This window comes from Leucoraja erinacea, unplaced genomic scaffold, assembly GCF_028641065.1.
Source record: "Leucoraja erinacea ecotype New England unplaced genomic scaffold, Leri_hhj_1 Leri_409S, whole genome shotgun sequence".
Classification (NCBI taxonomy): Eukaryota; Metazoa; Chordata; class Chondrichthyes; order Rajiformes; family Rajidae; genus Leucoraja; species Leucoraja erinaceus.
Window position 1 is genome coordinate 12817 of NW_026576310.1, and position 13183 is coordinate 25999.

At 49.6% G+C, this 13183-nt stretch overlaps 1 protein-coding gene across 1 annotated transcript in view; it reads right to left on the reverse strand.

The window, feature by feature from the left end:
- LOC129693743 (uncharacterized) overlaps window positions 1–13183 on the reverse strand; it is a 29626-nt gene that overhangs the window by 9998 nt on the left and 6445 nt on the right. The window contains exons 2-3 of the mRNA XM_055630514.1: window positions 6232–6391; window positions 1437–1519 (exon numbers count right to left, since the gene is read on the reverse strand). Of these exons, the coding sequence (XP_055486489.1) occupies window positions 1437–1519; window positions 6232–6391 (243 nt within the window). The remainder of the gene's footprint in view (window positions 1–1436; window positions 1520–6231; window positions 6392–13183) is intronic.

The window sequence follows — 13183 nt, forward strand, 5'->3', positions numbered from 1 at the left end:
GATCGAATCGAAACTCCCGCGATACAGATCGGGGGAAGTCGGGGCATCGAAACTTCCGCGATCTGAAACTCCCGCAGAGTTGGGGCATCGAAACTCCCGGGGGGGGCAATCGAAACTGAAGGTTCCGACCGCGATCGGGGCGATGAAACTCCTGCACATCGGGGCAATCGAAACTTCCCGCGATTGGGGCGATCGAAACTCCCGCAGTCGGGGCGATCGAAACCCCGCAGAGACGGGGGCGATCGAAACTCCCGCGGTGTCGGGGCGATCGAAACTTCCCGCGATCGGCGCGATCGAAACTCCTGCAGGCGGGGCGATCGAAACACCCGCGATCGGGGCGATCGAAACTTCCCGCGATCGGGGCGATCGAAACTTCCCGCGATCGGGGCGATCGAAACTCCCGCAGTCGGGGCGATCGAAACTCCCGCGATCGGGGCGATCGAAACTCCCGCAGTCGGGGCGATCGAAACTTCCCGCGATTGGGGCGATCGAAACTCCCGCAGTCGGGGCGATCGAAACTCCCGCAGTCGGGGCGATCGAAACTCCCGCGATCGGGGCGATCGAAACTCCCGCAGTCGGGGCGATCGAAACTCCCGCAGTCGGGGCGATCGAAACTCCCGAGGGGAATATAAAATCACGAGGGGAATAGATCGGGTAGATGCACAGCCTTTTATGCAGAATAAGGGATCTTGTAGCAGAGGACAAAGGTTTAAGGTGAGGGAGGAAAGATTTAATAGGAACCCCAGGGGCAACTTTTTCCACACAGGTGGGTGGATGGAACGAGACTCCAGGGAGATGATTGAGGCAGCGACAATAACAACATTTAATAGATACTTGGACGAGAACATGGATGGGAAAGGTTTAGAGGGATATGGGCCAATCTCAGAGGTTATGGTGAGAAGGCAGGAGCATGGGGTTGAGAGGGTAAGATAGATCAGCCATGGAGACTCGATGGGCTGAATGGCCCACCACTTCTGAACATGAACCTCTGGCAAATGGGATTCGTTTTAGATAGGGGGATTTGGCCAGCATGGGCGAGTTGGGCCGAAGGGCCTGTTTTCATGCTGTGGACTCGGTGACATGAAGCCTCTGCATTTTCAATCTGTGCCTTTCAAGAGAGAGCTAGATAGGGCTCTTAAAGATAACGGAGTCAGGGGATATGGGGAGAAGGCAGGAACGGGGTACTGATTGTGGATGATCAGCCATGATCACATTGAATGGCGGTGCTGTCTCGAAGGGCCGAATGGCCTCCTCCTGCACCTATTGTCTATTGTCTATTGCCGCGGTATCTGTGGATTACATGTTATGTGGCATGTTTCTCGGGGATGGGCTACAATGAGAAAATACATCCACATCATTAACTGCTGACTCTGCAAAAAAACTAAAGACTTGAGACCCACTGAGAGTGATGCAATAATAAATGATTAACCTCCTACCTGACAGCTTGCGGGGAGGTTTCAAACTGGATGTTCCTGTTGTATTGAGCGTCAGAAACGTAAGCTGCGGCCAGGAGCAGTTGCTGTGAAATTAGAAAATCAATCAGAGTTAAAAACAAAAGGAGGACAAACAGGAACGTGGTCTGTGTGGGGGGGCTGAGAGGGGGCGTCACGGTGGCGCAGCGGTAGAGTTGCTGCCTCACCGCGCCAGAGACCCGGGTTCCATCCTGACTACGGGCGCTGTCTGTACGGAGTTTGCACGTTCTCCCCGTGGGTTTTCTCTGAGATCTTCGGTTTCCTCCCACATTCCAGAGACGTACAGGTTTGTAGGTTAATTGGCTTTGGTGTAAATGTATAATTGCCCCCAGTGTGTAGGATAGTGTTAATGTGCGGGGGTCGCTGGTCGGCGCGGACTCCGTTGGCCGAAGGACCAATCTCAGTGCTATATCTCTAAACTAAACTAAGGGGGACCCGCCATGGGGAGGTGGTGGGGAGAAGGGGCCACTGAGAGAACAATGAGCATCCATCAGGGCTATAATGGATCAATTTGAAACTTTGTCGTTGCCCTCTAAGTGGCAACAATACATACAATACAATGCCGTTTATTGCCATTTGAACCTCAAATCAAGTTCAAACGAAATTTAGTCAACTCCTTGCATACTTTGTGTATTAGATGCAGTTTAAGAATAAGGGGTAAGCCAGTTAGAACGGAGACGAGGAAACACTTTTCCTCACAGAGAGTTGTGAGTCTGTGGAATTCTCTGCCTCAGAGGGCGGTGGAGGCCGGTTCTCTGGATACTTTCAAGAGAGAGCTAGATAGGGCTCTTAAAGATAGTGGAGTCAGGCGATATGGGGAGAAGGCAGGAACGGGGTACTGATTGGGGATGATCAGCCATGATCACATTGAATGGCGGTGCTGGCTCGAAGGGCCGAATGGCCTATTCCTGCACCTATTGTCTATTGATGAGTACCAGTTCAGTTTATTGTCACGTGTACCGAGGTACAGTGAAAAGCTTTGTTGTCGCATGCTATCCAGTCAGTGGAAGACAATACATGATTACAAGCAAGCCATCCACAGTGTACAGATACATGATAAGGGAATAACGTTTAGAATGAACTTGCATAGTGAAGTTAAAAACAAATGTAAAGTGAGAATGTATTACTTTGTTCTACACACTGTCGATCTCAAAGAGGCATCTGGTTTGAGTTATACAGCATGAAACAGACTCTTGGCCCAACTACTCCATGCCAACCATGCAGTTATACAGAGCCGTAGTGAGACCACACCTGGAGTATTGTGTGCAGTTTTGGCCCCCTAATTTGAGGAAGGACATTCTTGTGATTGAGGGAGTGCAGCGTAGGTTTACAAGGTTGATTCCCGGGATGGCGGGACTGTCATATGCTGAGAGAATGGAGCGGCTGGGCTTGTATACTCTGGAGTTTAGAAGGATGAGAGGATATCTCATTGAAACATATATTAAGGGTTTGGACACACTAGAGGCAGGAAACATGTTCCCGATTTTGGGGGAGTCCAGAACCAGGGGCCACAGTCTAAGGATAAGGATTAAGCCATTTAGAACTGAGACAAGGAAACACTTTTTCTCACAGAGAGTGGTGAGTCTGTGGAATTCTTTGCCTCAGAGGGCGGTGGAGGCTGGTTCTTTGGATGCTTTCAAGAGAGAGCTAGATAGGGCTCTTAAAAATAGCGGAGTCAGGGGATATGGGGAGAAGGCAGGAACGGGGTACTGATTGTGGATGATCAGCCATGATCACATTGAATGGCGGTGCTGGCTCGAAGGGCCGAATGGCCTACTCCTGCACCTATTGTCTATAGCTCAGACCAATCCAGGCAACATCCTTGTAAATCTTCTCTGCACACCTTCCAGCTTAATTACATCATTCTTATAGCCGTGTGACCAAAACTGAACACAATACCCCAAATGTGGCCTCACCATCAGTAACATAACATCCCAACATCCATGTAATAGCAAGGAACTGCAGATGCTAGTCTATATTACTAAAAGTCTGATCTTGACCAGTTCCTGTTGTTCTGTATATTGATTTGAGAAAAAGCGCTGCCACTTATTCAGGCTGTGATTTTTGGCCAACTTACTCAGAGTCCCCCTACGCTACGCAGGACTTGAGGATTTTTCCCATCGATTAAAAATAAAAGAGTTATTAGTGTTTAAAAAATGTTGAGATTCTCTCTCCTGAAGGCCACTCCCCTTCCGGAGGGACTATAAAACCCGGAAATGTTGTGTGTCTCAGAAAGATGGGGGAGCGAGAGGGTCATGCCTCTCAGTCTGAGCTGTGAATAACACTGAACACATGTCTATTAAACTGTGAGTGGTTTTACTGACCTGTCAGTGCCCTTAATGTGGTTTGAAAATGTAGTTTGGAAATGCTAAAGCTGTATTGCCTTTGGTTTGAAAGTGCTAAAACTGTTGCCTAATTAAAGTTGCCTTGCCAAATTAAAGTTGCCTTGCTTTCTATATAATTAAAGGTCTAATCTTGACCACTTCCTGTTTGCGCTTTATATTAATTTTAGAAAAAACGCTACCACATATGGCTGTGATCTTTGGCCATCTTACTCGGAGCCCCCCTCCGCTCATCAGGTGCCGAGGATTTTTCCCATCGATGAAAAATAAAAGAGATATTAGTGTTTAAAAAATGTTGAGGTTCTCCCTCCTGTAAATCACACCATTAAGGCCACGCCCCTTCTGGTGGGAGGGGAAGGGACTATAAAACCCAGAAGTGTGGGCATGGCTCAGTCTCTGCAAGATGGGGGAGGGAGAGGTCACGACTCGCTGTCTTTAGTGGGCTTGCACCCTGCTTGAAATGGTAAGAAACTGAACTTGAATTTGGTGGCCTTGCACCCTGCTTGACATGGTATGAAACTACACTTGAATTTGGTGGACTTGCACCCTGCTTGAAATGGAGTTTCAAGGAATAGCCGTGAGTCAACTGCCAGCCCACCAGCCATGAGTGAGTGAGCAGCCAGCACAACAGGCTTGAGTGGCTGAGCTGGCAGCCCAATAATCCATTTGGCCCACAATGTCCATAGTAGCCCTCTGGAAACCAGTCCCTTCAGCCCACAACACCCATACTAGCGCTCCAGAAAGGCCCCCCACCCCACTGGCCACCAATATTAGAATTGGTGGAGAGGTGGAATATTGGTGTGATGCTGGGACCATGTGTCCCACTTATTCTAGTTTATACTAAAGATAGACATGAAATACAGGAGTAACTCAGTGGGTCAGGCAGCATCTCTGGAGAACATGGTTTTCTTTCTGAAAGAGTCTAAAGAAGGGTTCCGATCTGAAACGTCACCTATCCATGTTCTCCACAAATGCTGCCTGACCCGCTGAGTTACTCCAGCACTCTGTGAAACGTCACCTATCCATGTTCTCCACAGATGCTGCCTGACCCGCTGAGTTACTCCAGCACTCTGTGAAACGTCACCTATCCATGTTCTCCACAGATGCTGCCTGACCCGCTGAGTTACTCCAGCACTCTGTGAAACGTCACCTATCCATGTTCTCCACAGATGCTATCTGACCCGCTGAGTTACTCCAGCATTTTTTTCTCTCTATTTTCTATTTAAACCAGCATCTGCAGTTCCTTCCTTCACTTCCTTTCATATGAAGAAAGACTGGATAGACTCGGTTTGTACTCGCTAGAATTTAGAAGATTGAGGGGGGATCTTATAGAAACTTACAAAATTCTTAAGGGGTTGGACAGGCTAGATGCAGGAAGATTGTTCCCGATGTTGGGGAAGTCCAGGACAAGGGGTCACAGTTTAAGGATAAGGGGGAAATCTTTTAGGACCGAGATGAGGAAAACCTTTTTCACACAGAGAGTGGTGAATCTGTGGAACTCTCTGCCACAGAAGGTAGTTGAGGTCAGTTCATTGGCTATATTTAAGAGGGAGTTAGATGTGGCCCTTGTGGCTAAAGGGATCAGGGGGGTATGGAGAGAAGGCAGGAATGGGATACTGAGTTGGATGATCAGCCATGATCATATTGAATGGCGGTGCAGGCTCAAAGCGCCGAATGGCCTCCTCCTACATCTATTTTCTATGTTTCTATGTTTCCATACTGGATATCCTACCTGAGGGAGGCCAATGTTACTGATGCCCTGTTGGAGGAAAGGAGGGGGGAGGCAAGGAGGTTGCTGAGTGAAGCCAAAATCAAAAGACCTCGCTCTAACAACTGGAGTAACCCCCGGCTGAAGGTTCGCGTGTTTGTTTAGATTAAAACTACGACCCTGACTTGGAATAAACTGGAGCTCAGGCTGGGACTGACAGGAAGACGTGGAATGCGAGCTCTTGTCCCACTGTGTGTTTCCATTTAAAAACAGTAAAGTCAAGAAGAAAAAAATGGCAAGCAGCAACCGTGTAAAACAGGCTAGAAATAAGCTAGAAACATACTCGCAACAAACGGGACACAAACTGGACACAAACTAGCTTCAAACTAGACTCAAACTAGACTCAAACTAGCCACAAACTAGCCACAAACTAGACTCAAACTAGCCACAAACTAGCCACAAACTAGACTCAAACTAGCTACAAACTAGCTACAAACTAGACACAAACTAGCTAATGCTGGACACAAATGAGCTACAAACTGGCTACAAACTGGCCACAAACTGGCTACAAACTAGCTACAATCTGGAAACAGGCTGTCCACATCTGCCGCGTATTTCCCCGCTCTCTCCCTGCCTCTGTCTCTCTCCCCTCCTCTCCCTGCGGTCCCGTTACCACAATGCTGAATCGTCGGACCGAGGAAGGTCTCACCTCATCGTCGGCCAAGTTGAGCTCGGCTCGCCCCATGTCCCCGCTCACCGGCTCCTCCGCCTTGTCCACCTGGAGCTGCCCAGCGGGCGCCGCGACCCACATCCCCGCTCCCTGCGCTACAAGGGGCCGGGCCGGGGAGGGTCTGGGATTGTAGCGGGGGCTGGGGGACACACACGGGGGGAGCCGGGACACAGACTCTCCGCCCGGGGTGGGCTGGAGACGAGGAGGGGAGTTGAGGGGAGAGGAGGGAAGTTGAGGGGCGTGGAGGAGAGTTGTGTGGAGTTGAGGGGAGTTGAGTTGAGGGAAGGGGAGAGGAGGAGGGAAGAGGGGCGTGGAGGAGAGTTGTGTGGAGTTGAGGGGAGAGGAGTTGAGGGGAGAGGAGTTGAGGGGAGGGGAGTTGAGGGGAGTAGAGGAGAGTTGTGTGGAGTTGGGGGGAGAGGAGTTGAGGAGAGTGGAGGGGAGGGGATTTGAGGGGAGGGGAGTTGAAAGAAGTTGAGGGGGAGGGAAGTTGAGTTGAGGGGAGGGGAGAAGAGTTATGGGGAGAGTTGAGGAGTGGAGGAGGGGTGAGGAGTTGAGGGGAGTCGAAGAGAGAGGGGAGAGGAGTTGAGGGGTGGAGAGGAGTTGAGGGGAGGGGAGGGGAGGGGAGGAGAGTGGAGAGGAGAGTTGAGGAGAGCTGAGGGGAGGAGAGTTGGGGAGAGTTGAGGGGAGTTGAGGAGAGTGGAGAGGAGTTGAGGAGAGTGGAGAGGAGAGTTGTGGAGTGAAGAGACTGGAACAAACACTCTGGGCCCGGGAACTCCACTGTGCTGACTGCAGCTTGTGTCCCAGACACCCAGCCTTGTTTTCCTGTCCCGGGGCCGGCGCTTAGTGAGGACTATCCGCTGATATATGGGTGGAAAAGTGCAAGGTAAGCCGCTATTTGCCATCATGTGACAGGGCGGAGAACTCGCCCTGCTCCGGCCCCGGACAAGTTGCTGAGGAATATTGTGCCGCGCCTGGGGTTTAAATCTCACCGCCAATTTAATGGCATGTAAATAAATAAATATATTGTCGCTCGCTGACTTTTTCCTCGCTGGGAGAATTGATTTTTCTTTAAGAGACCCGGAGCTATGATCATTGTGTGGGAAGCAACTGCAGATGCTGGTTTACACCGAAGATAGACACAAAATGCTGGAGTAACTCAGCCAGGCAGCGTCTCCGGAAAGAAGGAATGGGTGACATTTCGGGTCGAGACCCTTCTTCAGACTGTGCTAGTATGTTGAGAGCAAGTAGCAGAGCTGTACAGCACGGAAGCAGGCCCTTCGGCCCACCTTGTCCATGCAGACCAAGTTGGCATACTGGGCTAGTCCCACTTGCCTGCATTTGGCCCATAGTCTGCTAAACCCTTCCTGTCTTTTATAGAGTATGTACAAAACCATGAGAGGAATAGATCAGCTAAACACAGAGTCTCTTGCCCAGAGTAGGGGAATTGAGGACCAGAGGACATAGGTTTAAGGTGAAGGGAGGAAAGATTTAATAGGAATCTGAGGGGTAACTTCTTCACACAGAGGGTGGTGGGTGTATGGAAAAGCTGCTGGAGGAGGTAGTTGAGGCTGGGACTATCCCAACGTTCAAGAAACAGTTAGACAGGTACATGGATAGGACAGGTTTGGAGGGATATGGACCAAACGCATGTCGATGGGACATGTTGGTTGGTGTGGGCAAGTTGGGCCGAAGGGCCTGTTTCCATGCTGTATCACTATGAATCTTGTGCAGGCATCTATATATTTCCTCATTATCTCCATCGCAGGTGACAGACTTCTGACTGACATCCACTATAAACCTACTGACTCCCAAGGCTATCTGTACTACACGTCTTTCCACCCTGCCTCCTGTAAGGACTCCATCCCCAACTCCCAATTCCTCCATCTACACCGCATCTGCAGCCAGGATGAGGTGTTCCACACCAGGACATCGGAGATGTCCTCATTCTTCAGGGAACGGGGGTTCCCCTCCCCTACTATAGATGAGGCTCTCACCAGGGTCTCTTCCATACCCCGCAACTCTGTTCTCTCTCCCCATCCCCCCCACTCGTAACAAGGGCAGAGTCCCCCTAGTCCTCACCTTCCACCCTACCAGCCGTCACATACAACAAATAATCATCCGATATTTTCGCCACCTCCAACGGGACCCCACCACTCGCCACATCTTCCCATCTCCCCCCCCCCCCCCCCCCCCCCCCCCCCCACCTGCTTTCCGCAGAGAGACCGCTCCCTCCGTAACTCCCTGGTCAATTTGTCCCTTCCCACCCAATCCACCCCCTCCCCGGGCACTTTCCCTTGCAGCAACCGCAGGAAATGCTACACTTGTCGCTTCACCTCCCCCCTCGACTCCATTCAAGGTCCCAAGCAGTCTTTCCAGGTGCGGCAGAGGTTCACCTGCATCTCCTCCAACCTCATCTATTGCATCCGCTGCTCTAGATGTCAGCTGATCTACATCAGTGAGACCAAGCGTAGGCTTGACGATCGCTTTGCCCAACACCTCCGCTCGGTTCACAATAACCAACCTGATCTCCCGGTGGCTCAACACTCTGTGAAACGTCACCTATCCATGTTCTCCACAGATGCTGCCTGACCCACTGAGTTACTCCAGCACTCTGTGAAACGTCACCTATCCATGTTCTCCACAGATGCTGCCTGACCCGCTGAGTTACTCCGGCACTCTGTGAAACATCACCTATCCCTGTTCTCCACAGATGCTGCCTGACCCGCTGAGTTACTCCAGCACTCTGTGAAACGTCACCTATCCATGTTCTCCACAGATGCTGCCTGACCCGCTGAGTTACTCCAGCACTCTGTGAAACGTCACCTATCCAGGTTCACCACAGATGCTGCCTGACCCGCTGAGTTATGGTGCAGCAGCATCTATGGAGCTAAGGAAATAGGCAACTTTTCGGGCCGAAATCCTTCTGGAAATAGGCAACGTTTCGGGCCGAAACCCTTACGGGTTTCGGCCCCAAACGTTGCCTATTTCCTTAGCTCCATAGATGCTGCTGCACGCGCTGAGTTACTCTAGCACTGGTCTTGTGTAGTGTTCAAGAGCCTGATGGCAGCTGGGAAGAAGAGTGATGATTGATTGTAAATTGCTTCCCACTGACTGACCTTTCATTTAAAGTGACTTCTGAATGGTGCCAGATGAAGACAAGCCTTGTCCCGGCGTGTGGATGACTCACTGTTTGACATCTACATAACTATCGATGGTTCAATAGAGCTTTATTGTCACATGTTCAAACGCACAGTGAGCTTATTTTTTCACATACAAGGGAGCATTGCCATCCCCAAACTCATTCACGATTAGCAAGTGTACAGAAATAGCCCACTCTGCCCAGGACAAGAAGGCTCTGCAGAGAGTAGTGCGTTCGGCCGAATGCACTATGGGAACTTCACTCGCCCCTCTGCAGGAACTATACATCAGGAGGTGCAACTCCAGAGCCAACAAGATTAGGAAATCTTGTTGTCCGATTAGGAAAGGGGGAGATGGTATGGTACACCAGTCATTAAAAGTAGGCATGCAGGTGCAGCAGGCAGTGAAGAAGGCGAATGGTATGTTAGCATTCATAGCAAAAGGATTTGAGTATAGGAGCAGGGAGGTTCTACTGCAGTTGTACAGGGTCTTGGTGAGACCACACCTGGAGTATTGCGTACAGTTTTGGTCTCCTAATCTGAGGAAAGACATTCTTGCCAGAGGGAGTACAGAGAAGGTTCACCAGACTGATTCCTGGGATGTCAGGACTTTCATATGAAGAAAGACTGGATAGACTTTGTTTTGTACTCGCTAGAATTTAGAAGATTGAGGACGGATCTTATAGAAACTTACAAAATTCTTAAGGGGTTGGACAGGCTAGATGCAGGAAGATTGTTCCCGATGTTGGGGAAGTCCAGGACAAGGGGTCACAGTTTAAGGGTAAGTGGGAAATCGTTTAGGACCGAGATGAGGAAAACATTTTTCACACAGAGAGTGGTGAATCTGTGGAATTCTCTGCCGATGAAGGTAGTTGAGGCCAGTTCATTGGCTATATTTAAGAGGGAGTTAGATGTGGCCCTTGTGGCTAAGAGGATCAGGGGGTATGGAGAGAAAGGCCAGGTACAGGATACTGAGTTGGATGATCAGCCATGATCATATTGAATGGCGGTGCAGGGTCGAAGGGCCGAATGGCCTACTCCTGCATCTATTTTCTATGTTTCTCTGTCTAAGATCATGGGAGACCCCTTCCACCCCTGCAACGGACTGTTCCAGCTGCTACGTTCAGGCAAACGCCTCCGTTGCCATGCTGTGAGAACGGAGAGGTTGAGAAGGAGTTTCTTCCCAGAGGCCATTAGGACTGTAAACTCCTATCTCACCAGGGACTAACTTTACTGAACCACTCTACTGGTGTGTGGTGTCTTTTTGAAATTGCTGTTTTTTTCTTGTTTTTTTCTCCCACAAATATGTAATTACTGATTTTGTTCCATTCTGTTTTATAGTCTTTTTGCACAATTCACGAGCATTGCCACTTTTCATTTCACTGCACATCTCTTATGCGTATGTAACGAATAAACTTGGCTTGACTCAACTCCATGCCCGCTTCTACTGCCATTTCCAAAGTCCATCCAACCTTAGGAAGAATTCTGTAAGAAGGAACTGCAGATGCTGGTGTACACTGGAGAAAGACACAAAATGCTGGAGTAACTCAGCGGGACAGGCAGCATCTCTGGAGTAAAAGGTTATGGGTGACATTTCGGGCTGAGATATTTCATCAGACCCAGCTCAGCCTGAAGAAGGGTCTCGACCCAAAATATCACCTATTCCTTCTCTCCAGAGATGCTGCCTGTCCCGCTGAGTTACTCCACCATTTTGTGTTTATCTTTTAGGAAGGGCTGTATGGAGTCTTATATGGAATGCAGCGAGCAGGTCAGACACCACTCTACAACCCTGGCAGATATAACAGAATGATATCTGAACTAGTGGAGTTGAATTGCTTAACATAGGCTTGGATCTGCTTGAGATAAACTGCAGTGCAACCCATTTGTTTGCAAGAATGTAAAGAGCTATCGGGAGGCACAGTGGTGCAGCGACAGCCTCACAGCGCCGGAGACCCGGGTTCGATCCTGACTACGGGTGCTGTCTGTACGGAGTTTGCACGTTCTCCCCGTGACCAGCGTGGGTTTTCTTCAGGATCTCTGGTTTCGGTAAACTTCAATGTTTTATTATTAATGTTCAATGTTTAATGTATCATTCTTAACTGTCACTGCATGTCATGTTGTCACTTGTGGGCGGAGCACCAAGGCAAATTCCTTGTATGTGAATACTTGGCCAATAAACCTATTAATTCATTCATTCGTCTTGTTGAGTTTCATTGTCTACTTGTTCTCACCCAACTAACAATCGCCTGTTTCCTTTATCATTGTTACTTTTTTGCAGATAATAGACAATAGGTGCAGGAGGAGGCCATTCGGCCCTTCGAGCCAGCACCGCCATTCAATGTGATCACTGTGAGAGATTGTTCTATATCTCTCCACATCATCGTCTATATCTCGATTCCCTTTCCCCTTGAAGAAGGGCCTCAACCCGAAACATCACCTATTCCTTTTCTCCAGAGGTGCTGTCTGACCTGCTGAGTTACTCCAGTTATTTGTGTCTATCTTCTGTTCCCAAACCAAACCGTGGTGCATCCTGATAAAATGTTTTCAATGATGGGTCTGTAGAAGTTCACAATCACAATAATACTTTATTAGCCAAGTATGTTTTGCAGCATACGAGGAATTTAATTTGCCAAATCAGTCATACAAATAAAAAGCAACTGAACACACAAAACACATTTTAACATAAACATCCACCACAGTGACTCCTCCACATTCCTCACTGTGATGGAAGATGAAAAACAGTTCAATCTCTTCCCTTCTTTTTTCTCCCGCGGTCGTGGGCCTCGAGCCTCTGTTGACGGGACGATCTTGACTCCAGTAGCCGGCAGCGTTTGGGCCGTCCACATCGGGGCGATCAGTTCCAGCATCAGGGGATGTCAGCTCCCCCGCACCGGGTGATTGGACCCCGTGTCGGGGCTGGTCGAACCTCTGCATCGTTGGAGCTCCCGACATCCACGGCCTCTCCCGAGACTGCGAGCTCCCGATGGTAAAGTCCGCAGGCCACGGTTGGAGCGATCCCAGGCGAGGGATCTGCACTGATGTTACGCCCCGCGGTGGGGCCCAAGGTCAGTCCGAGGAGGCTTCCAGCTCCATCGATGGTAGGCTGCAGAGTGACCAGAGATACGATCCGGAAAACAATCGCATCTCCGGCAAGGTAAGAAACTGAAAATAAAAACTTTCCCCCGACCCCCTGTCCCTCCCCCCACATAAAACAAACCAGAGAACATTTACACAGACTTTTAACACACACTAAAAATAAAACAAAGACGAACAGACAAACAGACAGTGTTGGCGGGGCTGCCAATCGTGCAGTTCCCCCTGGTAGTGATAGTTGCAGGGGACATGTTAAACTTCCTGAGCCTTCTAAGCGAGGTGTTGGTGTACTTTCTTGGCCGTTGCTTCAATATGGGTTTCCAGGAGAAGTTGTTGGTGATATTAACTCCCAGGAATTTGAACTTTTCAACCATCTCCAGTCCAAGACTGGAATCTGAAGAAGGGTCTCGACCCAAATCATCAGCCAATCTGTCTCTCCAGTTCTTCAGTCTGAAGAAGGGTTTCGGGCCGAAACGTTACCTATCTCCTTCGCTCCATAGATGCTGCTGCACCCGCTGAGTTTCTCCAGCATTTTTGTGTACCTTCGATTTTCCAGCATCTGCAGTTCCTTCTTGAGAACTCTCCAGAGATGCTGTTTGTCCCGCTGAGTTACTCCAGCATTTTGTGTCTATCTTGAGCGAAATTCTCTGCCACAGAAGTCAGCGGAGGCCGATTCACTGGATGTTTTCAAGAGAGAGTTA